The sequence below is a fragment of the Leucopleurus acutus genome (genome assembly GCF_964270905.1).
Source record: "Leucopleurus acutus genome assembly, chromosome: 8".
Classification (NCBI taxonomy): Eukaryota; Metazoa; Chordata; class Mammalia; order Artiodactyla; family Delphinidae; genus Leucopleurus; species Leucopleurus acutus.
In genome coordinates, this window is record NC_139151.1 from 102,453,669 (window position 1) to 102,480,703 (window position 27,035).

At 50.1% G+C, this 27,035-nt stretch overlaps 1 protein-coding gene across 1 annotated transcript; it reads left to right on the forward strand.

Moving 5' to 3' along the window:
- On the forward strand, positions 1 to 27,035 carry CAPN1 (calpain 1). Its single transcript, XM_082845132.1, has 22 exons — positions 1 to 113; positions 842 to 1,109; positions 1,229 to 1,298; positions 1,563 to 1,681; positions 3,262 to 3,395; positions 3,483 to 3,651; positions 4,497 to 4,580; positions 4,921 to 5,006; positions 5,363 to 5,437; positions 5,575 to 5,735; positions 20,112 to 20,296; positions 21,205 to 21,216; positions 22,010 to 22,221; positions 22,325 to 22,364; positions 22,941 to 23,006; positions 23,097 to 23,154; positions 23,947 to 24,011; positions 24,410 to 24,478; positions 24,736 to 24,814; positions 25,437 to 25,553; positions 25,834 to 25,892; positions 26,259 to 27,035. Exons 2-22 carry the CDS (start codon positions 843 to 845, stop codon positions 26,283 to 26,285), a joined length of 2,154 nt encoding a protein of 717 aa, XP_082701258.1. The 5' UTR covers positions 1 to 113; position 842; the 3' UTR covers positions 26,286 to 27,035.

Below are 27,035 nucleotides of genomic sequence, written 5' to 3' on the forward strand. Positions count from 1 at the left end.
GCCGCGGGAGGAGGGCGGGAGGAGCGCTCTTCCTGGTTGGGCCCTGTCCTCAGCTGCCACCGGGGAAGCCAGCCGCAGGGACCGCAGCGACCCCCCGAACACTCCTCCCCCAGGTAAGGAGGTGCGTGGCCGGGCCGCTGCTCCCGAAGCCTGGCCACTGCTCCCGGGCTGAGGGGCTGCCTCTACCCCGGGCTCTCTGAGTGCCTGGAACTGGGGCAGGGGCTGGGGAAGCCGCACAGCTCCGGCGCCCGCCCCAGCCTGCGTTCCTCACTGCCTCCAGGGGCCGGGCTGCGCTGGGCTGGGGGAGGGCCGGAGGGGGAAGGACTGAGACGCAGCAGCCCTGATCATTCAACCTGTCTCAGGAGCTTGGGGAGGGGGACCCCGACTGCCTGGAGTACTCAGCCCGCAAGCCAGGGAAAGGGGCCAGTGTACGGGAGCTCGGCTAGTTTGAGGAGGGGGGTTACAGGCAGGCAAACGGTCAGAGGCCTTCCCTGGGGTCTCCCACCTTCCTGGTTCCTTGTGCTATTTCGGGCTCCGCGCTTCCCCAACCTGACTAGCTGACCACAGGACTGCAGACCCAGGACAATGGGCATCTGGTAAAAGAGAGGTGGTAGCACTGGGTGGGGGTAGGGAGATGGTGGCCACCATACCTGGGGGGATGGGAAGCCCCCTCTCCAGGGTTCTGGGAGCAAAGGGAGGTGGCAGCCCTGATTCAGTGAGAGGAGCAGTGGGGGCGGGGAACCCCAGGTCTGGGGAGGAAGGAAAGCAGTGTTAGCAGACAGGAGTCCCAGCTCTAGTCCTGGGAAGGCCTGGGTTCTGAGCAGACCCATCTCTCCCACAGGATGACTGAGGAGGTCATCACTCCGGTGTACTGCACCGGGGTGTCTGCACAAGTGCAAAAGCAGCGGGCCAAGGAGCTGGGCCTGGGCCGCCATGAAAACGCCATCAAGTACCTGGGCCAGGATTATGATCAGCTGCGGGTTCACTGCCTGCAGAGTGGGGCCCTCTTCCGTGATGAGGCTTTCCCCCCAGTGCCCCAGAGCCTGGGCTTCAAGGACCTGGGCCCTAACTCCTCCAAAACCTATGGCATCAAGTGGAAGCGTCCCACGGTGAGAGGGGCCACCCTGGGTGGGATTCAGTTTACCCCCTTCCTGGGTGAGGAGTGGGACTAGGACTCCAGGTCCCTAGGAGGGGCTGGCCCAGAGACAGGACTCTGGGTCTCTTGCAGGAGCTGTTCTCAAACCCCCAGTTCATCGTGGATGGAGCCACCCGCACAGACATCTGCCAGGGAGCACTGGGTAGGCCCTGGGGCGTTTTGAGTGTTTTTCCAAAGTAGTTCCCTATACCCGTTCCTTCCTGCTCTGCCTCAGCCCCTCCCTTCTGCAAGCCCAAGCGGGCTCTGGCTATCAGTGCTGGGGCTGGTTTGCCCAGATTCCTGGGTCTTTTCTGTAAGTTGAGGGGAGCCCTGCCCAGGGAACCCGTTTCTCCCCAGCATGGCACTCGTGTGCACCATTGGGCGCAGATTGGTAGAGCAGGCCTGACGTGGCTCTTTCCCATCCCAGGGGACTGTTGGCTCCTGGCGGCCATCGCCTCCCTTACCCTCAATGACACCCTCCTGCACCGAGTAGTTCCACATGGCCAAAGCTTCCAGGATGGCTATGTCGGCATCTTCCATTTCCAGGTGAGGAGCCCCACATGCACCTTGGGCAAGGGGGGGGGGGGAGAGGGGTCGCAGGCACTGCAGGTGGTGGGGACACTGAAGTTAGGGTGGCTCAGGGCCACACCTTGCAGGGCCAGCCCTCCCTCTCGAAAATTTGCGTGTGACCTCTTGATTCCATCTCCGATCCGTCATGTGTGAGAATCTGTCATGTGTGAAACGGCTGGGCAGGTATTTCGGCTGGCAGCTTTCCTGGACGCTTGTGCACATCGGGGGAGAAAAGTGCTTAGAAGAGTAGAAAGATCTCTGTGTTATATCCTGTGGGACAAATCCTTTTCCTCCTCAGGGTCTCAGTTTCCCTATCTGAGAAACAGAGAGTGTTCTGCCGGGAAAACCGACCAGCACATGTGGCCATCTACACCCTTGGCATCAGTCCACCCACCCACCCACTCCCAGCTCCGCCTGCACTTTGGCAATCGCCAGCCTCTTAGAGAGCCTTGCAGAAAAGAAAGACTCGGGATTAAGCCTATTTAAACCAGCGTTTCCTGATGTTGTTTGCGCACAGGGCCCATTTTTCAAATCACACTAATGAATTCTCAGTAGGCTGGTTTTGGGAGAGACACACCCCCAGGAAGCCTGGATGAGAATCTCTGGCCCCAGTGTCCTCTCCTTCCGCCTAGCCAGGGAGCCCCTTGCCCTACCTCGTCCTCACCCGCCTCGGCGCCTAAGGCTTGACTTGCAGGACCCACCGGGCGGTGGCAACTACTGTGGCCAAGTGCGGCACCTGCCAGCGTTGGCCCACCGGGGCGTGGCCTCACCGCCCTTTCCCCACCCTCTCCCCTCACTCCACCAATCCGCTCCTCCCGGCCTCTGATTGGCCCGTTCACTCCCTCACAGACAGTGCGGTGGGCCCACCTCCTCCCCTCGCCCCCTTGTTCAGCGCACACACACAGCCCCGAATGCCAATGCCGTAGCACTGAGTCACTTTTGGCCTCGGCGGGGCCGACTCCTACGTCTCTTGGAAACTTGGCCCTCAAGGCATCTATGAAGCAAACCCTGCGGTTTGCTGTCCACCTTGTGGTTGAAGGATCTGGATGACACATTTTTATTCCACACCTAATTTACATAGGTATCCGCAGCCCCCCTACACACACACACACACACACACACACACACACACACACACACACACACACACACACACACACACACACACACACACACACACACACACACACACACACACACCCATGGCCTAGAATGGGGAGGGGGAAAGGCAAGGGTCATGGCCTTAAAAGGTTCTGGGAGAGCCAAGGCCCAAGGGCTTTGCAACCTCTCCATCCCTTGGTCTGTTTCAAAAAATATCAACAATGCTGCCCTAAAAACTACCTTCCTAATCTTCTTTAGTTTTCCCATGAGGAAGGCATTGCTGTTCCCTTTTGTGGAGAGGGAAAGTGAGGCTCAGAGAGTATAAGGTGCTCAGATCCCGTGTCTAGGATATACGACCTAGAATCAGGTGTCTAGTAAGTGGGCGAGCTGCTGAGGCGTAAGCTCAGGCCCCGGGGATCTCAAAGCAGGTACTCACTATGCTTCTCCTCCCCCAGCTGTGGCAGTTTGGGGAGTGGGTGGACGTGGTGGTGGATGACCTGCTGCCCACCAAGGACGGGAAGCTGGTGTTCGTGCACTCTGCCCAAGGTAACGAGTTCTGGAGTGCTCTGCTGGAGAAGGCCTATGCCAAGTGAGTAGGGGCCCAGCGAGAGTTCCAGGCCACCCCCAGAGAGTGGGGTCCCGCTTGGTACAGAGTGCTGACCGGGGCTTCCCACAGGGTGAATGGCAGCTACGAGGCCCTTTCAGGAGGCAGCACCTCCGAGGGCTTTGAGGACTTCACAGGTGGGGTCACCGAATGGTACGAGCTGCGGAAGGCACCCAGCGACCTCTACAGCATCATCCTCAAGGCGCTGGAGCGAGGCTCCCTGCTGGGCTGCTCCATTGATGTGAGTGCGCTCCATCCTGTGACCTGAGCCTCCTAGTGTCTCCCTTTCCCTACCCAGCCCAGCCTCAGACTCGCTGCAGGCTTGGCTCCAGACCCCATCCTTCACCTCACACCATCCCCGGATCCTCACCCAGCCACGCCCATCACTTCAGTCGCATCTTCCACCTCCATGCCTGGTGTCATCCTGGTCCCCAAAGCCTCAGACCTCAGCTTGTTTTCCTCACTTCAGCTCCTTGTTCCTGTCATCTAAGGCCTTGCCTGTCTGCTCTCCAGTTCGCAGCCTCAGACCTCAGCTCCTTCCTAGTGCCGGCTCCCGTGGGCCCCCGCTTCTTTCCGTACTCCATTCACTCCCTCAGTTGCTTTTCTGTTCCCACGACTCATCCTCAGACCTCCTTCATCCTTGATGTCAGCCTCCACCCCCACCATCACTGCATCCTCCACTCCAGCCCCGCCCCCATGCTCTTCCCCAGTCCTACCCGACTCTAGTCTGTTCTCCACCCTCTTCTCCGCCTCACTGTGTCCCTCCACACGAGGTCCTCTGAGGACCTCGTGGCTCTGTGGTGAGGCGAGGGGCTATGCATGGCTGTATGTGTGTGTTCATGCATGTTTGCACAGGGTCTGGCCAGCTCTGGCCAAAAGCAGTGTCAGTGGGGTGCCCAGGCCCCGCCACCAGTGGTAACATTGGTGGAGTAGCAGGCAGCACCCCTTCCAGGGGCTGAGATGGGGTCAGGGTTCCTGCTTATCACTTTGCATAGCTGTTGTGTGTGCAAGGGAACGCCAAGACTCGGGGTTCATCTCCTGACCGGGGATGGGGACACTGGCCATAGCATGTGTGTCTTTCTGCAGATCTCCAGCATTCTGGATATGGAGGCTGTCACCTTCAAGAAGCTAGTGAAGGGCCATGCCTACTCTGTGACCGGGGCCAAGCAGGTACTGCCCCACGTGGAGGTCTTCCCTGCAGGGCCGTCCCCGCTTCCTTGTCTCTCTGGCCCGTGGCCAGGGCTGTGGGAGAGGCCGACTCTTCCTTTGACCTCCTGCAGCACCTTTTCTATCTCCTGGGGACTCTCATCCAGAGATGTTTATCTTGTGCCCCCCCTAGTTTGTGCACATAGCTGCCTTCCTCAGCAGGTTACTCCCCATCAGGCTTCTCAGCTGTGCTTCCCATGATGGGTGCTGGGTGCTGAGCTGGGCTCGGCGAGGGTGAGGTGGAGGGAAGGGGTGCTAAAAGTGTGTACCCAAAGCAGGCACTGATGGGAGCTCTGGGGAACAGGTGAACTACCAGGGCCAGATGGTGAACCTGATCCGGATGCGGAACCCCTGGGGCGAGGTGGAGTGGACAGGAGCCTGGAGTGACGGGTGAGGGGCCGCGGACACTGGCCAGGGAGGCTGGGGGAGGCTGTTCATTGCCACTGGCATTTCTGCTGGGGGCTCTGCCAGCCCAGGGTGGGCTCAGGATTGGACAGAGGGGCCCATCTGCATGTGACTGGGTCTGAGGACCGCCCTGACAGAGCTCAGGCTGTGCGGGCCGTTGTGCCCAGCCTGTGAGCATCGTCGGGGCATCTGACCCAGCCCCTATAAGACAGCTGGGACTGGGATCTCTGGACTTGGCCTGGAGGAGGCCTCCTGACCCGCGCCAGGGGAGGACAGGCCTCAGGGACAGAGGCTGGGCAGGTCAGTGGCCGGCAGCCCCTGGCAGTGCCCTTTCCCCACAGCTCCCCGGAATGGAACAACGTAGACCCTTATGTTCGGGAGCAGCTCCGGGTCAAGATGGAGGACGGGGAGTTCTGGTGAGCAGCCCCCTCTTCAGTCTGGCCGTTCTTGGGGACAGGCACCCCAGCTCCCAATCCCCCCAAACCCAGCCGTGCCACGTCCCTCAGTGCCCTGGCTGGGGGCCCTGGCTCACCTCTCACCTCGACCCCCCCAGGATGTCCTTCCGAGACTTCATGCGTGAGTTCACCCGCCTGGAGATCTGCAACCTGACGCCTGACACACTCAAGAGCCAGAGGTTCCGCAACTGGAACACCACCCTGTACGAGGGCACCTGGCGGCGGGGGAGCACCGCGGGGGGCTGCCGCAACTACCCAGGTGACCTGGCCTTGAGAGCGCAGGGGGGCGGGTCCGGGCCCTGCTGCCCCGGACATGTCTTCTCTCTGAGCCTCAGTTTCCTTGCCTGAAAGGTAGGGGTAGTTGTGCTGACCTCGTGAGTTTGCTTTGAGGATGAAATATTGAATGTCCTTGTAAATTCCAAAGAGCCACATTTGATTCCCTTGCTGGGGTCTGAGCCAGAGTGCTGACAAGGGGAGAAGGCTTCATTGCCGTCCAGCCACCTTCCTGTCACTCCTCATTCCGAGACCTTCCTCCTGGCCCAATGTCTCCCTCATTGATTCTCTGTCACCTTTCCCTGGGCGTCTAGATCCGTGGGGTATCCTTCCTCTCCCATCTCACCTTCTCTTCTTACAAGGCTAGAGTCCTCATCCTTACCAGGTTGGAGTCACCATTTTAATCTTCCCCCTGCAAACGCTCGAGTTTCCCGGCCCCTTTGTCCCTCTGCCCCATAACCCTAGTTGAACCCTCTCCACCGGCTCCAGAACCGCTGACTGTGCCTGGAGAGAAGTTACACACCTGGGGCAGTATTTTCCCTGTAAATTCACAGACGCAAACCTCAGTTGTGCACTTTGCATGACCCCAGCAGCTCCTATGAGTACGTTCCCACTCTCTCCTCAGACCTGCCTCCACTGTCACTCTCATCTGATTTCATGGGACACCCGTCCCATTCCCACCCCCAAATCCCCCAGCCTGACTGGACCTGTGCCCACCTTTGCTGCCTTGCCGCCCAGGACAGTGGCAGAACTATCCCTGCTCGTGGGGACCCCGCACCTCTGCTCCAGACTCCCTTCTCCCTCACTCTGAAAGCCTCCCGCTCCTTCATCTGTCACCTCTCACTCTGTGTCGTGATGAGAGAACTGCCTGCCTCAGAACAGTCGCCTGTCTCTCGACCCACTCCCCCACCCATTTCTCTGCTCCCCTTCAAAGTGAAATTTCTCAGCAGTGCTGCCCTCAGCGTTTCCTTGCTCGCTTCCAGTTCAGTGTTTAACCCCCTCCAGCCCAGCTTCCACCCAACCCCGGTGCTGCAGCGTCTCACTGGCCAGCTTTGGCTGTGCCGCGTCCACCACTACAGCTCTGCTCTCATGACCTGCCCCTGTTAGCAGTTCTCAGGCTGGCTCACAGCCCTCTGTTTTCAAGCATTCTTCTCCCTCACAGGGATCTAATTTCATCGGTTTTTCCCCAAACAGATGACCACTGTTCCCTGTACCACTTATTGAGAAGTCTATTCTTTCCCTGCAACGCCAGCCCCGTCATACAGTTCCCACGTACGTGCGGGTCTGTTTCTGAGTTGCTTTTCTGTCCCTTGGCCTATCCCACTGCCAAGAGTGCATTGGTTTAGTAGCTATAGATTTATAAGTCCTGAAATTAGACAGGATGAATTCTTTCTTCAGGAGTCTCTTAGCTCTTCGTGCTCCTTTTTTTGTTTTTTCTATGTGAATTTTAGGATCAGTTTACCAAGTCCTACAAAAAGCCCTTTTGAGATTTTACTTTGGAATTGGATTGACTCTGCAGACCAGTTTGGGGAGAATTGACATCTTTACAATTTTGAATCTTCTTATCCAAGAATGCGGTATATCTCTTTATTTATTTAGGCTTTCTTTAATGTCTTTCATCATAAAGGGCTTATACATCTGTTGAAATTTATTCCTAGATACGTTATCATCTTGTTGCTGTTGTAAATGGTATCTCTTTTAAAATTACCTCTCCCAAGTAGTTGCTGATACTGTAGCATGCAGCTGACCTTTTAAGTTTATTCTGTATCCAGCAAACTTGTTAAACTGTAGTTAACTTTACTCATTTTTCTGTAGATCCTTTTTGCTTTTCTAACTGACAGTATAGTATCTGAGAATAGTGATGAATTTGTTTCTTTTCCAATTCTTATTATTTTTGTTGCATTTTCTTGTTTAATGTGCTGGCCAGGCCTGCAGCATGCTGACTAGCACTGGCTATGTCCTGGTATTACCCCTCTCTCAAAGGAAAAGTGTTTTTTTTTTTTGTTTTTTTTTGCTGTACGCGGGCCTCTCACTGTTGTGGCCTCTCCCGTTGCGGAGCACAGGCTCCGGACGCGCAGGCTCAGCGGCCATGGCTCACGGGCCCAACCACTCCACGGCTTGTGGGATCTTCCCGGACGGGAGCACGAACCCGTGTCCCCTGCATTGGCAGGCGGACTCTCAACCACTGTGCTACCAGGGAAGCCCAAAGGAAAAGTTTTTACTAGTAAATGTTGACTGTAGATTTCATCACTAAAAACTTTTCTACTCTAGGTTTTTGTTTTTGTTTATACATTTATTTATTTATTTATTTATTTTTGGCTTTGTTTGGTCTTCGTTGCTGTGTGCAGGCTTTCTCTAGTTGCAGTGAGCGGGGTCTACTCTTCGTTGCAGTTTGCGGGCTTCTCCCTGCGGTGGCTTCTCTTGTTGTGGAGCACTGGCTCTAGGCGCTCAGGCTTCAGTAGTTGTGGCGCACGGGCTTAGCTGCTTCGCGGCATGTGGGATCTTCCCAGGCCAGGGCTCGAACCCGTGTCCCCTGCATTGGCAGGCAGATTCTTAACCACTGCACCACCAGGGAAGCCCCTTGTTTTCATTTTTGTATGCACCTTTTATCAGATTAATGAAGCTTAATGTTATTAAATACTTTATTATTAGAATTAGCTTTTTTCTTCTACCTGTTAAAAAGGTAAGTTATACTGATCACTTTTCTAATATTAAATTAACCTTACATTCCTGAGATTAAAAACAACAGAGTCAGGCTTCCCTGGTGGCGCAGTGGTTGAGAGTCCGCCTGCCGATGCAGGGGGCACGGGTTCGTGCCCTGGTCCGGGAAGATCCCACATGCCGCAGAGCAGCTGGGCCCGTGAGCCATGGCCGCTGAGCCTACGCGTCTGGAGCCTGTGCTCCGCAACGGGAGCGGCCACAACAGTGAGAGGCCCACGTACCGCAAAAAAAAAAAAAGAAAAAAGAAAAGAAAACCAGAGTCATGACATAACTTTTTTTATACAATAATTTTACATCCATGTTCATGACTGAGATTTGCCTATAGTTTTCCTTTCTCATACTTACCTTGTCTAGTTTTGGTATTGGTGCTGTATTTGGCTGGTAAAGTGAACTGGGAAATTTTTTCTCTTTTTCTGTTTTCTAGAAGAGTTTGTATAAGGTGGGTATGATTTTTTGCTTGAATGTTTGGTGGAACTGGTCTATAAAGCTGTCAGGCCTGCTCTTTTATTTGTGTGAAGATTAACTTCTGTTATTGAGTATCTTTAATGGTGATTGAATTATTCAGGTCTTCTATTTCCTCTTGAGACTCTTTTGATGAGTTTTATTTTCTAGAAGTTGATCCTTTGCATATTTTCACAATTATTAGTGTGAAGTCATGCTTAATATACCATACCTCATCTGTAATGATATCATCTCTTTTATTGGTAATGTTGCTTGTTGGCATTGTCTCTTTTGTTTTTACTAATCCTGTGAGGGGTTTGTCAATATTAGTCTTTAAATAGAAATGATTTTTTTACTTTATTGATCCTTTTTAGTTTTTCTTCTATATTATTAATCTTTGCTTTCTTGCTTGTTATCTCATTCCTCTGCTTTCTTTGGATTTATTTTTAGACTTTAGGACATCTTGTTTTTCTTTCCAGTTTTATTGTGATGTAATTGACATTCAGCACTGTGTAAGATGCATAATGATTTGACTCACATACATCATAAAATGATGACCACAGTAAGTTTAGTGAACATCTGTCATCTCATATAGATACAACATTAAAGAAATAGAAAAAATGTATCTTTTCCTTGTGATGAGCACTCTTAGGCTCTTAGGGTTTACTCTCTGCACAGCTTTCATATATAACGTATAGCAGTGTGAATTCTATTTATCATGTTGTACATTGCAGCCCTAGCACTTATTCACTTTAAAACTGGAAATGTATACCTTCTGACCACCTTCATCCAATTCCCTCTGCCCCCACCCTTTGCCTCTGATCACCACAAATGTGATCTCTTTCCCTATGAGTTTGTTTGTTTGTTTGTTTTTGAAGGATAATTGAACTACAACGCTATGTGAGTTCCTGGTCCACAACATAGTGATTCGATATTTCTGTACATTTCAAAACCATCACTACAATAAATCTAGTTGTCGTCTGTCACCATACAAAGATATTACAAAACTACTGATTATATTCCCCACACTGTACATTTCATATCTGTGACTCATTTATTTTGTAATTGAAAGTTTGTACCTCTTAATCTCTCTTACCTATTTGTCTTCTCTCTCTCTCCCCCTCCTCTCTGGCAACCACCTGTTTGTTCTCTGTATCTCTGACTCTGTTACTGTTTAGCTGTGTTTTTTCATTTGTTTTGTTTTTTTAGATTCCACATATAAACAAAATCATCCAGTATTTGTCTTTTTGAATTAGTGTTTTCATTTTCTTTGGAAAAATACTCAGGAGTGGAATTGCTGGATATCATGGTAGTTCTATTTTTAATTTTTTGAGGAATCTCCATAGTGAGGAATTCCATTTTGAGGAATCTCCATGTTCTCCATAGTGGCTGCACCAATTTACATTCCCACCAACAGTGCACAAGGGTTCCCTTTTCTCTACATCCCTGCCAACACTTATTTGTTGTCTTTTTACTAATAGCCATTCTGACAGGTGTGAGGTGAAATCTCATTGCGATGTTGATTAGTTATGTTGAGGATTTTTTCATGTGTTCTTTGGCCATCTGTATGTCTTCTTTGGAAAAATGTCTATTCAGTTCCTCTGTCCATTTTTTTTTTTGCGGTACGTGGGCCTCTCACTGTTGTGGCCTCTCCCGTTGCGGAGCACAGGCTCCGGACGCGCAGGCTCAGCGGCCATGGCTCACGGGCTTAGCCGCTCCTCGGCATATGGGATCTTCCTGGACCAGGACACAAACCCGTGTCCCCTGCATCGGCAGGCGGACTCTCAACCACTGCGCCACCAGGGAAGCCCGGGTTGTTTGTTTTTTTTGATGTCTAGTTGTATGAGTTCTCTGTATGTTTTGGCTATTAACTCCTCATCAGATATATCATTTGCAAATATCTTCTCCTGTTCAGTAGGCAGTCTTTTCATTCTGTTGATAGTTTCCTTTGCTGTGCAAAAGCTTTTTAGTTTGATGTAGTCCCGTTTGTTTATTTTTGCTTTTTTTTCCCTTGCCTGAGGAGACATATCCAAAATAATATTACTAAGACCCATGTCAAAGAGCCTACTGCCTATGGCTTCTTCTAGAAGTTTTATGGTTTCAGGTCTTACCTTTAAATCTTTAATCCATTTTTAGTTTATTTTTGTATATGGTGTGAGAAAGTAGTTGAGTTTCATTTTTTTGCATGTAGTTGTCCAGATTTCCTAACATCATTTATTGAAGAGGCTGTCTTTTCCCCCATTTTGTATTCTTGACTCCTTTGTCATAAATTGCCCATATAAGTGTGGGTTCATTTCTGGGCTCTCTGTTCTGTTCCATTGATCTATGTGTCTGTTTTTGTACCAGTACCATACTGTTTTGATTACTGTAGCTTTGTAGTATAGTTTGAAGTCAGGGAGTGTGATATCTACAATTTTGTTCTTCTGTCTTAAGATTGTTTTGGCTATTCAAGACCTTTTGTGTTTCCATACAAACCTTAGAATTATTTGTTCTAGTCCTGTGAAAAATGTCATTGGTATTTTGATAGGGATTGCATTGAATCTGTAGATTGCCTTGGTAGTATGGTCATTTAAACAATATTAATTCTTCCAATCCATGAGCACAGTATATCTTTCCATTTGTGTCCTCTTCAATTTATTTTATTAGTGTCTTATAGCTTTCCAAGTACAGGTCTTTTACATCCTTAGTTAGATTTATTCCTAGGTATCTTATTCTTTTTGATGCAATTGTAATTTTATGACTTCTTAAATTAGACACTTATTTCATTAATTTTTTTTTCTGTGTATGCACCTAAAATGATAAATTTCCCTCCAAGTGTACCTTTGAGTTACACAATTTTGATATGTAATGTTTTTAAGAATTTTAATACCATAAAATTCACACTTTTAATGTGTACAATTCAGTCATTTTAATATGTTCACAATGTTGTGTGATCATCACCATCACCTAACTCCAGAACATTTTCACTGCGCTCAAAAGAAACCCTGTATCCATTAGAAGTCACTCCCTAACCCTCTCACCCACCAGCCCTGTAACCACTAATCTAATTTCATCTTTATAGATTTGTCTATTCTGGACGTTTCATATAAATGGAATCATGCAATATGTGGCCTTTTGTGCCTGGCTTTTTCCCCTTAGCATCACGTTTTCAAAGTTCATCCATGTTGTAGTGTGATCAGTACTTCATTTCTTTCGTAGGGCTGAATAATATTCCATGATATGGATACACCACATTTTGCGTATTCATTCCAAAGTTAATGAATTGTTTCCAGTTCGGGGCTATTATCAGTAATGCTGCTCTGAACATTTATGTACATGTGTTTGTATGAGCATATGTTCTTTTGGGTCTAAAGTAGGAATGAAATTTTTAGGTTGTATGGTAACTCCATGTTTAACTTTTTGAGGAACTGTAAACTGTTTTCCAAAGTGGCAGCCATTTTACTTTCCATTTTACATTCCTCCTAGCAGTGTATGAGGGTTCCAATTCCCCCACATCCTCATTAACACTTATTGTCCAACTATTTTATTATAGCCATCCTAGCAGGTGTAAAGTGGTATCACGTTGAAGTTTTGATTGGCATTTCCCTAATGACCAATAATGTTGAGTATATTTTCATGTATTTATTGGCCATTTGTATGTCTTTTTTGGACGGTCTGTTCAAATAGTTTGCCCATTTTTAAATGTAGTTTTTTTGTTGTTGTTTTTTTGGGGTTTTTTTTCGCGCTACGCGGGCCTCTCACTGTTGTGGCCTCTCCCGTTGCGGAGCACAGGCTCTGGACGCGCAGGCTCAGCGGCCATGGCTCACGGGCCCAGCCGCTCCGCGGCATGTGGGATATTCCCGGACCGGGGCACGAACCCGCGTCCCTTGCATTGGCAGGTGGACTCTCAACCACTGCGCCACCAGGGAAGCCCTGCCCATTTTTAGATCGGGTTGTCTTTTCATATATTTTTTAAATATATATATATCTGTATATATTCTGGATGTGAGCCTTATGAGGTAGATGGTTTGTATGTATTTTCTCCCATTCTGTGGGTTGTCTTTTCATTTTCTTGATAGTGTCCTTTGAAGCACAGAAGGTTTTAATTTTGATGAAGCCCAATTTTTATTTTTTCCTTTTGTTTCTCATGCTTTTGGTGTCATAATCTAAGAATCCATCGCCAAATCCATGGTCATTTATCTTGTGTCTTCTTCTGAGATCATTATGATTTTAGCTCTCTTATATTTAGGTTGTTGATCCATTTTGAGTTAATTTTTGTTTATGGTGTAAAATAGGTACCCAACTTATTTCTTGTGCTTGTGGAAACCCAGGTGTCCTAGCATCATTTGTTGAAATACTGTTCTTTCCCCATTGAATGGTCTTGGCACCCATGTCAAAAATCAATTGGCCATTTATGTATGGGTTTACTTTTGGACTCTCAGTTGTGTTCTTTTAGTCTGTATGTCTATTTTTATTCCAGTACCACACCATTTTGATTATTATAGATTTGTAGTAAGTTTTGAAGTCAGGAAGTGTGAGTCTTCCAACTTTGTTCTTTTTCAAGATTGTTTCAGCTTCTGGGTCCCTTACAATTCCATATGAATTTGAGGATCTGCTTTTCACTTCTGTGGGAAAAGGTTGTTGGAATTTTAATAAGGACTGCATTGAATCTGAAGATCACTTTGGGTAGTATTGACATCTTAATAATATTAAGTCTTCCAATCCATGAAGATATGTCTTTTGACTTTTCTATGTCTTCTTTAATTTGTTTCAGCAATGTTTTGTAATTTTCAGTGTACAAGTCTTTCAACTCCTTGGTTAAGTTTATTCCTAGGTATTTTATAGTTTTGGATGCTATTATAAAGAAATTGTTTCCTTAATTTCCTTTTTGGATTTTTTCATTGTTGGTGTATAGAAACACAACTGATTTTTATATTCTAATGTAATCTGCAACTTTGCTGAATTTGTTATTAACTCTAAACTTTCTTATGGATTCTTCAGGTTTTTCTATATACAAGATAATGTCATTTGCAAGTAGAGATAGTTTTCTTCTTCCTTTTCAATTTGGATACTTTTTCTTTTTCTTGACTAACTGCTCTAGCTAGAACTTGCAATACAATGTTGAATAGTGGTGGTGCAAGTGGGCATCTTGTTCTTGATCTTGGGGGGAAAGCTTTCTTTTTTTTTTTTTTTTTCACCATGAGTATGATATTAGCAGTGGGTTTTCCATAAATGCCCTTTATCATGTTGAGGAAGTTCCCTTTTATTCCTAAATTTCTGAATTTTTAAAAAAATTTATTTATTTAATTTATTTATTTTTGGCTGCACTGGGTCTTCATTGCTGTGCACAGGCTTTCTCTAGTTGGCGGCAAGCAGGGGCTACTCTTTGTTGTGGTGTGCAGGCTTCTCATTGCAGTGGTTTCTCTTGTTGCAGAGCACGGGCTCTAGGCACATGGGCTTCAGTATTTGTGGCATGCAGGCTCAGTAGTTGTGGCTCGTGAGCTCTAGAGCATAGGCTCAGTATTTGTGGCGCATGGGCTTAGTTGCTCCGCAGCATGTGGGATCTTCCCGGATCAGGGCTCGAACCCCGTGTCCCCTGCATTGGCAGTCGGATTCTTAACTGCTGTGCCACCAGGGAAGTCCTGAATATTTTTATCATGAATTTGTTCTGGAGTTTGTAAAATGCCTTTTCCATGTCAGTTGAGATGGTCATGTGTTTTTTTTTCCCTTTGTCTATTAACATGATGTATTACATTGGTTGATTTTCTTATGTTGAACCATTCTTGCATTCCTGAGATAAATCCTATTTCATAGTATGTAATCTTTTTAATATACTGTTGGATTTGGTTTACTAGTATTTTGTTGAGGATCTTTGTATTGATATTCATAAATGTTACTGGTCTGTAATTTTCTTTTCTTGTGATGTTTTTATCTGGTTTTGGTATCAAGGTAATGCTGGCCCCGTAGAAAGAGTTCGTTTATCAAAAGAAATAGTAATGTAAATGAGAAATCACTTAGAATAGTAATTAAAGCACTGTGTACCTATATTGAAAAAGAAAGAACTGAAAACAATTGCCTAATTTTCCACCTTAAGAAACTAGTAAACGAGCAAACTAAACCCAAAGCAAGCAGAAGAAAGCCAAATAAATGAAGCAGAAACAACAGAGAAAAATCAATGAAACCAGCAGTTGGTTCTTTGAAAAGCTCAGCAAAAAGTGCAAACCTTTAGCCAAACTGAACAAGAAAAAAGACAAGAAGGCTCAAATTACTAAAATCAGGAATTAAAGAGAGAACATCACTATCAACCCAACAGAAATAAATGATTTATAAGAAAATACTGTGAACCATTGTATGACAACAAATTAGATAACCTAGATGAAACTGACAAATTCCTAGAAAGAAACAAACTATGAAAATTGACTCAAGAAAAATAAAAAATCTGGATAGACCTGTAACACTTAAGAGATTGAATCAATAATCAAACCTCCCAGTTACTATTTTATTGTTGATTTTTAACTTAATTTCCTTGCAGTCAGAAAATATGATCTATATGAGATCATAGGTTTGAAATAAACAGAAGCTGGTGCTATGGCCCAGCATGTGGTGAGTTTTCATGCATATTCACGTGTTCTTGAAAAGACTGGCTAACACATATATTGTGTTAGCGCTCCTGTAAATATTTTAAATATAACAACCTGCTTAACTTTCACACTGACCCTATGAGGGATGTACTACATTATCACTATTTTACAGATAAGGAAAGTGAGACACAGAGTGATTAAGCAGTTTGCCAAAGTCACTAATAAGTGGCAGAGCTGGGATTTGAACCCTGTCAGTGTGAACCTGGAGTCTGTTCTCTTGACCAGTATACTGTTCTCTGAATGTTAGGGGGAATCTTCTATAATTGTTCATTATATTAAACTTACTGATTACTTTGTCTGCTTAATCCATCCATTATTGGAAGAGGGATAATAAAATCTCACACCATCTTGCTGGCTTTGCCAATTTCTCCCTTTATTTCTGTCAGTTATTTTTCTTTGCATATGTTGAGCTAGGTGCATCAAGTTTAAAATTGATATAAGTTCCTAGTGAATTAAACTTTTTTTTTTTTACTATCTAGTGACCACCTTCATCTTTAGTAATTCTTTTTACATTCAAGTCTGTTTCAGTCTGTGTTACTATGCTGTTGCAGTTTTCTGTTAGTTACTACTAGTACTTTTGTGGTATGTCTTGTTATACCGTTTGACGTCCGATCTTTCTATAGCTCAGTGTTTTAGTTATCTCTCATAAATAGCATATAACTGATTTTTTAATAGCTGAATTTGGAAAACATTGTCCTTTGATTGGAAAGTTTAATCCATTTACATTCATAGTGATTACTGATATATTTGTATTTATTTCAGCAGACTTACTATGCATTTTCGATTTGTCCCTCCTGCTATGCCTTCTTTTGGGTTGAATTTTTTCTTTTCTCTTTGCTTGTTTTTCCCTCTGTGAGTTTGGAAGACAGAAGAGCTTGCTTAATAAGTTCCAAAGTTAGTTGATCAGTATCTTTACCCTCCACCTGAATAATGTAAAGACTTGAGAATATTTAAGTTGGATCACACCCTCCCTTTGTTCAATCTGCTATCCTTAGCTAGTATTTTAATTCTTAACAGTTTCCTGCCTGTCCTAAATTAGCACCATCATCATCCCCATTATTTGGTATAGCCCGTATTTGTTTGATTACCCACATAATATCAGTATTTTTGCTCACTACTCTCATGAATGGTGAGACCTTTCATCTGAGATCATTTTCTGTCTGTCTGAAATAGATCTTTTTGAATTTCTTTTACTGAGGGTCTTTTGGTGATAAACTTTCTCAGTACTTGTATAAAATGCCTTTATAGAGTGCTCATTCTTGACAATTCTCTGGATATAGAACTCTGAATTGACATTACTTTCACTTCCCTGAATATGCTATATTACTCTTCACTGTGCTTCCACTGTCACTATGTGAGTCAGGAGTCTGTCTACCATGCCTTCTGAAATGGTTTGTCTTTTCTGTCTTTTAAGATTCTTTTTCTTTGATATTCTACAATTTGACCATGATGTGTTGAGGTGGGGATTTCTTTTTATTATGCTTTGGATTTGTCGAGCTCCCTGTATATGAAGATTGATGTCTTTCAACAGTTCTAGAAAATTGTTAGCCATGATCTTTTAGAATATCACCTTCCTACTCTCTTTATTTTCTTCTTTTGGAATGCCAATCAAATGTAAGCTGGACCCCCTCAGTCAACCCTCCAGATCTCTTACTTAACATTTCTTAAATGTTCCATCTCTGAATGTCCCTGGATTGCATTCTGGGTAGTTTCTTTAGATCCATTCTCAATGCACAAATTTTCTTTTTTGCTGTTGGTTAGTCCTTCCAACAAATACTTAATTTCACTTGAAAAATTTATTTCTGGAAGTGTTAATGGCTCTTTTTCTAATCTGTTCATCCTTGCTCATATATTTAAGCATCTCATTTATTTCTTTAAGTATAGTAAGCCTAGTCTTTCATATTCCGTGTCTGATAATTTCAGTATCTGGAGTCTTGGTGAGTTGTTGTTTGTCGCTGCTCATCCTCAGCCATCATAAGGTTCATCCATTGTGGCTGCTGGTTCTCAACCTTCTGAGGTTTTTGGCTTGTTTGACCTAGAAGTTTATCTTCAGGAGTTGTTTGAGTTATTGGATGAAGTTAAGTTCCTCTAGTGTTTCTGCCAGAAGTTTATCTTCAGGAGTTGTTTGAGTTATTGGATGAAGTTAAGTTCCTCTAGCGTTTCTGCCAGTCACCTGGGATACTCCCGACCCAGGACTCTTAAAAATAAATTTTCTCCTTAATGTTTTTTTTAACCTCATGGGCAGCATGAATTAAATCTGCAAGCTCATGAGAAGGCTGGCTTGTGGTTATAAATCCTCAGAGAAGGTTCTACTTCCTCCCAGTGGTTTTATTTTTCTTTCACACTTACACTGCTGGCATTCCTCACGGGGCTTCCAGTTTTATGGCTGTGATCTCCTACTGGACCTTATCTCCTGCCCCTGAGCCCAGGCAGGACTCAAGACCTCTAGGAGTCTGCAGAAATCCTTTGGCATTATTTACCTTTCATGGCTCCCAGTTTCCATTTTTTAAAACAGCTTTATTGAGATATAATTCACATACCCCGTAATTCACCCATTTACAGTGTAAAATCCAGTGTGGCCTTTACTATATTCACAGAGTTGTGCACCCATTATTACATCAATTTTAGAACGTTTTCATTACCCCCAAAAGAAAACCTATACCCCCTGGCTGTTACTCCCAAGCCCCTCCTCCCCCTCATTTCCAGGCTACCACTAATCTACTTTCTGTCTCTATGAATTTGCTTGTTCCCGACAATAATTTAATATAAATGGAATCATACAACACGTTGTCCTTTGTGACTGGCTTCTTTCACTTAGCATAATGTCTTCAAGGTTCATCCATGTTATGTAGCATGTGTCAGTACTCCGTTCCTTTTAATTGCTGAATAATATTCCATTGTTTGGTTATATCACATTTTGTTTAAATTGGGTTGTTTCTACCATTTGGCAATTATAAATAATGCTACTTGGAACGGTCACATGTTTTGTGTGGGTGTATGTTGTTATTAATCTTGGATATACACACACACACCCCCAGAGGAGTGGAATCTCAGGGTCATATGGTAATTCTGTGTTTTACCATTTGAGGAACTGCCAGACTATTATGCAAAGTAGTTGCACCATTTTACGTTCCCACCGGCTATGCTTGAGGTTCTGATTTCTCCACATCCTCGCTTATTTTTTTTAATTTTTTAAAAATAAATTTATTTATTTTTGGCTGCGTTGGGTCTTCATTGCTGTGCATAAGCTTTCTCTAGCTGTGGAGAGCGGGGGCTACTCTTGGTTGCAGTGCACGGGCTTCTCATTGCAGTGGCTTCTCCTGTTGCGGAGCACAGGCTCTAGGCGTGTGGGCTTCAGTAGTTGTGGCACACAGGCTCAGTAGTTATGGCTCATGGGCTCTAGAGCACAGGCTCAATAGTTGTGGTGCACGGGCTTAGTTGCTCCGCAGCATGTGGGATCTTCCCAGACCAGGGCTCAAACCCACGTCCCCTGCATTGGCAGGCGGATTCTTAACCACTGCGCCACCAGGGAAGTCCCCACATCCTTTCTTATTATCTCTCTTTTTGATTAATGTTAATTTTGTATGTGGGGAGGGGGAAATGCTGGACTTACTGGTGCCTTTAAACAGAAGTTTTGCATATTCTCTCCGGCACTTGGTTGTTTTAGTCAGGAGGATTGTTCAGGCAGCTGAATCACTAAATTGCCAGAAATGCAAGTCCCCCTCAGCCCTTGCAGCTCAGTGGCCTCCTCTCAGACCCTGCTTTCTCTCGCCCTCTTCTAAGTCACTGTCCACACAGCAGCCACCTTCTTTTTTTTTTTTTAATATTTATTTATTTGGTTGCGCTACGTCTTAGTTGCAGCAGGCAGGCTCCTTAGTTGCAGCTCCAGGGCTCCTTAGTTGCAGCTTGCCGGCTCCTTAGTTGCAACAGGCGGGTTCCTTAGTTACGGCAGGAGGGCTCCTTAGTTGTGGCACGTGAACTGTTAGTTGCAGCATGCATGTGGGATCTAGTTCCCTGACCAGGACTCACACCCGGGCCCCCTGTGCTGGGAGCACGGAAAACTTAATCCACTGCGCCACCAGGGAAGTCCCTGCAGCCACCTTCTAAAATCCTGATCCAGTCATGCCCCTCCCAGTGTAAACCTGTCAGGGAGTCCTTTTGGTCTTTGATTCAATCCACACGTCTTATCACCGACCCTGCTTCCACCAACGTCTGCCAACCTCCCTGGATCCCCTGTGCTCACTGGAGCCCCAGGTGTAGGTCTTTTCTTCTCCCTCTGCCTAGGCTTCCTAGGCTCAAATGTCACCTCGAAGATTCCTTCCCTGCCCGACTTCAGCTTGCTTTCTTTGTAATTGTTCCATTAACTAACCTGACTTGTTCATGCTTTGCCTCCGCTTCGTTCTGGAATGGGAGCTCATGAGGGCAGGGACCCTGTGTGTCCCTGTGGCACATCTGTCACTTGGCACACGGTGGCCACAGTAAAATTTGTTGAATGAATGAATGAATGAAAACATGGGAGAGGGAAGGCTTGGGGGCACTGCTCTGCTTCTCCTCTGATCCTGCCTCCCTACCTCCTGCAGCCACCTTCTGGGTGAACCCCCAGTTCAAGATCCGGCTGGAGGAGACGGATGACCCGGACGACGACGACGACTACAGGAGTCGGGAGTCAGGCTGCAGCTTCCTGCTCGCCCTCATGCAGAAGCACCGCCGTAGGGAGCGCCGATTTGGCCGCGACATGGAGACCATAGGCTTCGCTGTCTACGAGGTGAGCGGGCGGATCGCCCAGCACCCGGCAGAGAAAGCGGCCTCCCGGCAAGCACCGCCAGGGGGCGCCAGGGGCGCCAGAGGACGCCAGGGGCTCCAGAGGTCAAGGCGGCGCCCGCCCATCCAGAGCCGACTGGGGCCAGTCACACCCCTGAGGCACGCAGCCCTAGACTGAGCCTTCGGGAGGCACCTGCTGAGGCGCTCCGCCAGGACAGGGGCTGCCAGGGGCCTAAAATTTATCCCGTGAGGCAGATGGAGGATGAGGAAGATGTTTAGCTAGGAGAGGGGAAGATTCTGCAATTCTCCCCTGTCCTTAGAGGCTGCATGGCTGCTTTCGGGCAGAGGGATCTGCCTTAGCTGACACCTGGGAGAAAGACTTTGACTCAGTTTCAGAAAGAAGTGGGCAAGTGGTCTTCCCTGAAGGAGTAGTGAGCGCCCTGTCTTGGAAGTATGTATGCAGAGGCTGGCCATGGAGGGCCCTGCTTCACGCACTGTATTCAAGACAGAAACTTCTGGATCTGCCTGGTGGGGGTAAAGGACAGTCGCAGCCTCAGCCCAGGCCCACGGTCCCTCGTAGCAGATTGGGGTGGACCTCCAGTGTCCCTGGGCCGGAGGACTCTGCAGTTGGCCGCCCCATGGGGCAGTCCTGGAGGCTCTGGTTCAGAGCTGAGGTGCAGGGCATTCCAGGGACAGAGGGCCCTGCCTGGGCCTCCCTCCTGGGGTCCTGGGGTCCCTCTCTGGCATGAATACAGGTCTGGGTCAACACTGGCCCCTGTCCAGGACCCTGTCTTCTGGTCTTTTCATCCCATCATTTTCATCTTAAGAACTCAGGGCCGCTGCCCAGCACACACCACAGCATCTGCCCCTGGGCCAGGCAAGCATCTCTAACTTCCCTCGTCTCTCTGGCAGGTCCCTCCGGAGGTAGGTGTGGCATCTGACTCGCCTGGATTTACACACCCTTGAACACACATGGCCCAATGGTGCCCAGAGGGAGCAGGACGGCGGCAAGCCCACACGTAGAGAGCTAAGAAGTCTCCTCATCTTGGGGCTAACACAGTGCCCCCACCCCCCTGCCTGCTGTTCAGTGGGCAGAGCAAACACTGTCCTCCTGGGGGTCAGAGCAGGTAATAAGTAAGGGAGCTGGATTTGAACCCTGGCCCTCAGAGCCCCACCTGACGCGCACCCGTGAGGCTCTTCCTGTCGTACTGTTCACACTGAGGCCGTCTGGGGTGCTGGCTAGGAGCAGGTTGGTAGTGGGCTGAGTGTTCTGTACCCTTGGGCAAGTTGCTTAGGCTCTAAGCCTTGGCGTCAGTGTCTGTAAAATGAGTTGTCATGAGCGTTAAGTGAGGTGACGTGTAAAAGGCCCTGCAGTGTCTGACACAGGGGAAGCTCCAGGTAAGGATAATGAGAAAGTTATTTCATGGTGTCACAGTATCTACATGCACCTCATGGTGTCTCCTCCCCTCCACCCGGTGCGGTAAGCAGGGCTGTTACCCCCATTTTACAGATGAGGCAACAAGCACTGTGACTTGTCAAGGTCGGGTAGCCTGTGGGTGACGGAGCCGTGACACAGCTCTCCAGCCGCTTGGCCAGAACCTCGAGCCTGGGGTCTGGATCTGGGTCTGGTTCTGGCTGGATCTGGGTCTGGGGGCAGCTCCTAAGGGTGGGCTGAGCGGGCAGCTGCAGCCCCCGCTCCCTCCTTCCCTCCCGCCAGCTGATGGGCAGGCCGGCCGTGCACCTGAAGCGGGACTTCTTCCTGGCCAACGCGTCTCGGGCCCGCTCCGAGCAGTTCATCAACCTGCGGGAGGTCAGCACCCGCTTCCGCCTGCCACCCGGGGAGTATGTGGTGGTGCCGTCCACCTTCGAGCCCAACAAGGAGGGCGACTTTGTGCTGCGTTTCTTCTCAGAGAAGAGCGCTGGGACCCAGTGAGTAGAAGGGCCCCCCACCCCGCTCTCTGCGCGCCCCCCACGCCCCTCCTGCCCCCCACCACCACTGCTGACTGGCCCCCTGTCTCCCCACCCTCTGCAGAGAGCTGGATGACCAGATCCAGGCCAATCTCCCTGACGAGGTACGTGCCCTGCCCCCACCAGCCACCCTCCTCCTCTCCCTCACCCTGGGTGTCCTGTGCCCTGGGCTCCGGCTGGCAGCGCAGAGCCCCTCCTGGCAGGAGCCGTCAGAGTAATACCGATCCCTCATTTGCCCAGCACTTTACAGTTTGCAAAGGACTTTGTCATAATAATGGCACAGGGTCCCCGAGTTCTTGCTCTCTGCTGGGTCTGTGCTGAGCTCTTTACCTGGGTCACCCCGTTTCCTCCATAACAGCTGTGTCAGCGTACTGTCACTACGCTTTCAGTGGGAAACTCAAGTTCAGAGAGGTTAAGGAACTTGCCCAAGGTCGTGCAGCAGGGAATCAAAGCCTCACTGTTCATCATTGAGCTGACCTTCACTCTCCACATTTAGGCCACAGAGGCCTGGACAGGGATAGAGTAGGGGCCAGGTTCCCATTTTACAGATGAGAAGAGTGAGGCTCAGAGGTGAAGTGGCACATAGCTGATGAGTGGTCCCAGCCCTGCCTCCAGCAGCTGCCCATGCAGGGGCCAGGCTGGGGTGCCCCTGACCTGCTCTCCCCCGCTTCTCCATCCAGCAAGTACTCTCAGAAGAGGAGATTGATGAGAACTTCAAATCCCTCTTCAGACAACTGGCAGGGGAGGTAGGCTGGGCGTGGTGGACGGGTGGTCGGGGGCACCGAGGGGCAGCCTTTCCTCAGAGTGGAAAAGGCTCCTCCTCCCTCTTCCCCCAGGACATGGAGATCAGCGTCAAGGAGCTGCAGACCATCCTCAACAGGATCATCGGCAAACGTGAGCATCCCTGAGCGGCTGCTCTCCACCCCATGTCCTGCTTCCCACCCCCCCGACCCCCCCACCTCCGTTCCTCCAAACTCCAGAATCTAGCCTTCTGCTCCCACCCTGGGCTGAACCCAACCCCTTGGTCTCCGTGGGTGGGGCACCCTCCACCACCTTTCTGAGTCCTGCTCACCCCCTTTTTCCTCCCAAACTCCTCATGCCGTCTTGCTGCTCTCCGTGCCTGAGCGCTGTGCCTGGTGTGATTAGAAGCTTAGCCGGCTGCTGACAGCACCTTAGGGCCAGTGTGTGGGCGCCCCTTCCTCCCAGAAGGCAGGTGGCCAGCTTCACTCCCCAATGTGCAAAACTGAAGGCAACCGCCCTTCAACCTTCCCTTTGCCCCCGCCTCTGACCTCTCACCTCCGACCTCTGTGCATGCTGCTCCCTCAGCCCAGAGCCCCTCTCCTGCTCTTCTCACCCTCGGGGCCTGCAGCAAACCCCACCCCTGCCGTGACCGCCTGTGCTGCACGTTTCTACTGTGTTTCTTTCACTTATACTTAGCACTGTTCCTTTTCACTCGGGTCTAATGGTGGTGTTGACGTGCCTGTTGGGACACCGGCTTGACTGCTAAAATACCTTAAACTCTTTTTTCTGATGATGGAAACAATCCTACATACCTAGTAGCCTAGATTTTACACGCCAGGGGACGGAAATGGTGCCTCCCGGACCCTTGTCCCACCAGTGTGCCCAGCACGGGGCAGGCCCAGGAAGCTGGCTGGGTTGAGGTGTTGGGACTGGTTTCTCTTGCAGACAAAGACCTGCGGACCAAGGGCTTCAGCCTGGAGTCCTGCCGCAGCATGGTGAACCTCATGGACGTATCCTCCCTTTGCTTTTGCCCCCTGAGCCGGCCTTTGGGGTGGGATGTAGGCATGGGGAGAGCCCTGAGTGACCCATCCCAGGAGCAGCGCAGAGAAAGGGACAAGTGCAGACAGACCAGTTCCTTCCTGGCATCTTCCCATTGATCGGGGTGGGGCGGGGACCGAGGCACAGGCCTGTGTTGAGTGAGAGGCGGGCAGGGCCTCGTCTGCAGGTGACCCTGAGGCTGGTGCTCTATTTGCGCCCCTCCCAGCCACCCCGATTCAGGCCTGGCCCAGGCAGCTGTCTGCGGGCTCCTGCCCCTTCTCCCCTCCCCCTCCTCGTCTTGCTCTCCCCGGTGCTCACTCACCCAGTGCCTGGTTTAAGCTGTGGAGTTTTCTTCTTAATGGCCGCCCAGCGTGACGGCAACGGGAAGCTGGGCCTGGTGGAGTTCAACATCCTGTGGAACCGCATCCGGAATTACCTGGTAGGTGGTCCCTGCTGGCAGCACCCTCCCCTCCTCTGCAGCCTCAGTCACAGCGGGCGGCCGGGCTCCGGCTCCCAGACCAGCTGTGTGGACTAGGCCCTTGCCCTGGGTCTGCCTCTCCGAGCCCACGTATCCCAGTGGCTGACCCCCTTCGGGCCTCTCCCCTCCACCCTCGTCAGCCCTCCACCCTGGGCAGATGGGAAGGGCTGGATGCTCGCCAAGCCCTCACCCTCTGCCCCCCACCCCCACCCCCCCAGTCAATTTTCCGGAAGTTTGACCTGGACAAGTCGGGCAGCATGAGTGCCTACGAGATGCGGATGGCCATCGAGTCTGCAGGTGAGGCCTGAGGGCTGGTGGCACTCGTGGAGCCCCAGGGAGATGGCCCTGGCTCGCTTCTCTGACAGCTACCCAGGGCGGTGGCCCACCCACTAGCCCTTGTCCCTGGGGGGTGATGGCAATGGTGGTGAAGCAGTAACAGCCATCTACTGCCTTTCTCTCCTGGTGACTGGGCCAAGCGCTTTATCAGAATTTCCTTTTGTTCTGACTGCAGCCTCATGAGGATAGGGTCTTTTATTATCCCATTGAGCAGAGAAAAGTGCAGCTCAGAGAGGGGTAGTGACTGGCCTGAGGCCACACAGCCAGGGAGGAGTGGAGCTGGCCTCCAGAGCTTCCAAAGGGAGCAGTGCAGGGCTCGTCCTCAGTCCCATGTCAGGATGAGGCCAGGCCATTCAGAACAAATGAAACTGGACCCTGGGCCCTGATGGCCAGCACCTGCTTCCCTGGGGCAGTCTGGGTCCTCAAGCTCCCTCTGGACCAGCACTTGCCCAGCTCCCGGCCCTGCCCAGGAGGTCTTCATGCCCCCCAGCCCTGGGGCTCACCCTGCCCAGCCTCAGTCCTCCTCTCCGCCCCCTCTGGCCCGGCTGCACGTCCCTGGCCCTCACCTGCTCTCCTGCGGCAGGCTTCAAGCTCAACAAGAAGCTGTACGAGCTCATCATCACCCGCTACTCGGAACCCGACCTGGCTGTGGACTTCGATAACTTCGTGTGCTGCCTAGTGCGGCTGGAGACCATGTTCCGTGAGTGTCCCCGTCGGCTTCCCCCTCCAGCTCAGTCCCCAACGAGGGTCTCGGGGAGGTGGGGTCCAGGCAGGCTGAGTGCCAGGCAACACGGAGTTGGGTGGGAACTCTGGAGGGGGCTCTCGAGCAGCAGGAAGGGCTGCTCCCCGGCTGTGAGGGTGAGAGAGCTTGCGGCGCTGTGGGGAGGTGGGGGTGAGGCAGGAGGTGGGGCCTGGTCCTGGCCCTGCCTGAAGGTCCCACTGAGTTCTCAGCCCCATGTCATCATTTCTTGAACACACAGGGTTTTTCAAGACTCTGGACACGGATCTGGATGGAGTCGTGACCTTTGACTTGTTTAAGGTGGGGCTGTCCTCCGTCCGGTTGGGGAAGATGCCGAGGGGCAGTGTTTTCTTACCCTCCTGGGCTGGAGGCTGTGGCCTCAGCGCCAGCCCTAAGGCCAGCCACCTGGGTCCTGCAAGGACACGCTTGGGTGTCTGGGTCCTGGGGAGGATGGGCCAGACCCCTGGCGGCCTGTACAGGAGCCAGCAGCCTGGGCTCCCAGGGGTCGAGGAGGTAAGAGAGTGCCCCGCCCCCTCCCCGGGAGGGTCCCTCTCCCACCTGCCCTCAGGGGGGTGAGGAGATGGTGACTCCTGAGCCATGGAGCTGGGAGGCCGGACTTGGGGTTTCTGCCCTGGCTGACCCCTCTTTCCGCCCTCTGCCTGGCAGTGGTTACAGCTGACCATGTTCGCATGAGGGGCTCTTGCACGAGCCCCTTGCTGTGCTTCTCTGCCCTCCTCGTCTGCCGGGCTGTGCCTTCCCGCCACGCCACACCAGGCCCCGCCACACCAGGCCCCGCCAGCTGCAAGTGCCTTCCTTGGAGCAGGAAGCGGCCTCGTCCTCCTCGTCCTCACTTCCCGGCCGCCCCGGTTCCTTTGTTCTGGGCAGAGCTGCGTGGCCCTCCCTGCCTCCACTGGCCACGGGCTCAGATGGACTCCCCCAGCCCCTCTGGTTGCCAAACCGGGAAGGCAGCTTTTGCTAGTTCCTGCCTCACGTGGGGCCCCAGGGGGAGCTGACGGCCCCAGGCCTCTGGACATCCTGATGTGTCCCCTCCCCTCCCTCCACAGGCCACCCATTCCACCCCCAAGCCCACCACGCCCCAGCTGCAGCCTTTAAACTATAACCACTAGCTCTGCACAGCCTGCTGTCTAGCCGTGCGGAGCGCTCTCCCAGCTGGGGCGTCCTCCGCAGGGCTGGGAATGAATGCCTGTTCCTTCCTGTGCCGAAGCCAGTGGCCCCCTCTGCCCCACGTTCCCCCCAGCCCTGTCCCCACTTGCCTGCGGGGTGGTCAGGCCTTCCCTCCCTCCCTCCCTCCTTTTTTATATTGGTGATTTTAAAGGGGCCTCTGTGGGGACTGAAGTACCACCTATGGAGGTGCCAGAGGCACCTGGGCATGGGGTGGGGCAGTCTCATGTTTCCATGCAGAGAAACCCCGAATAATAAAGG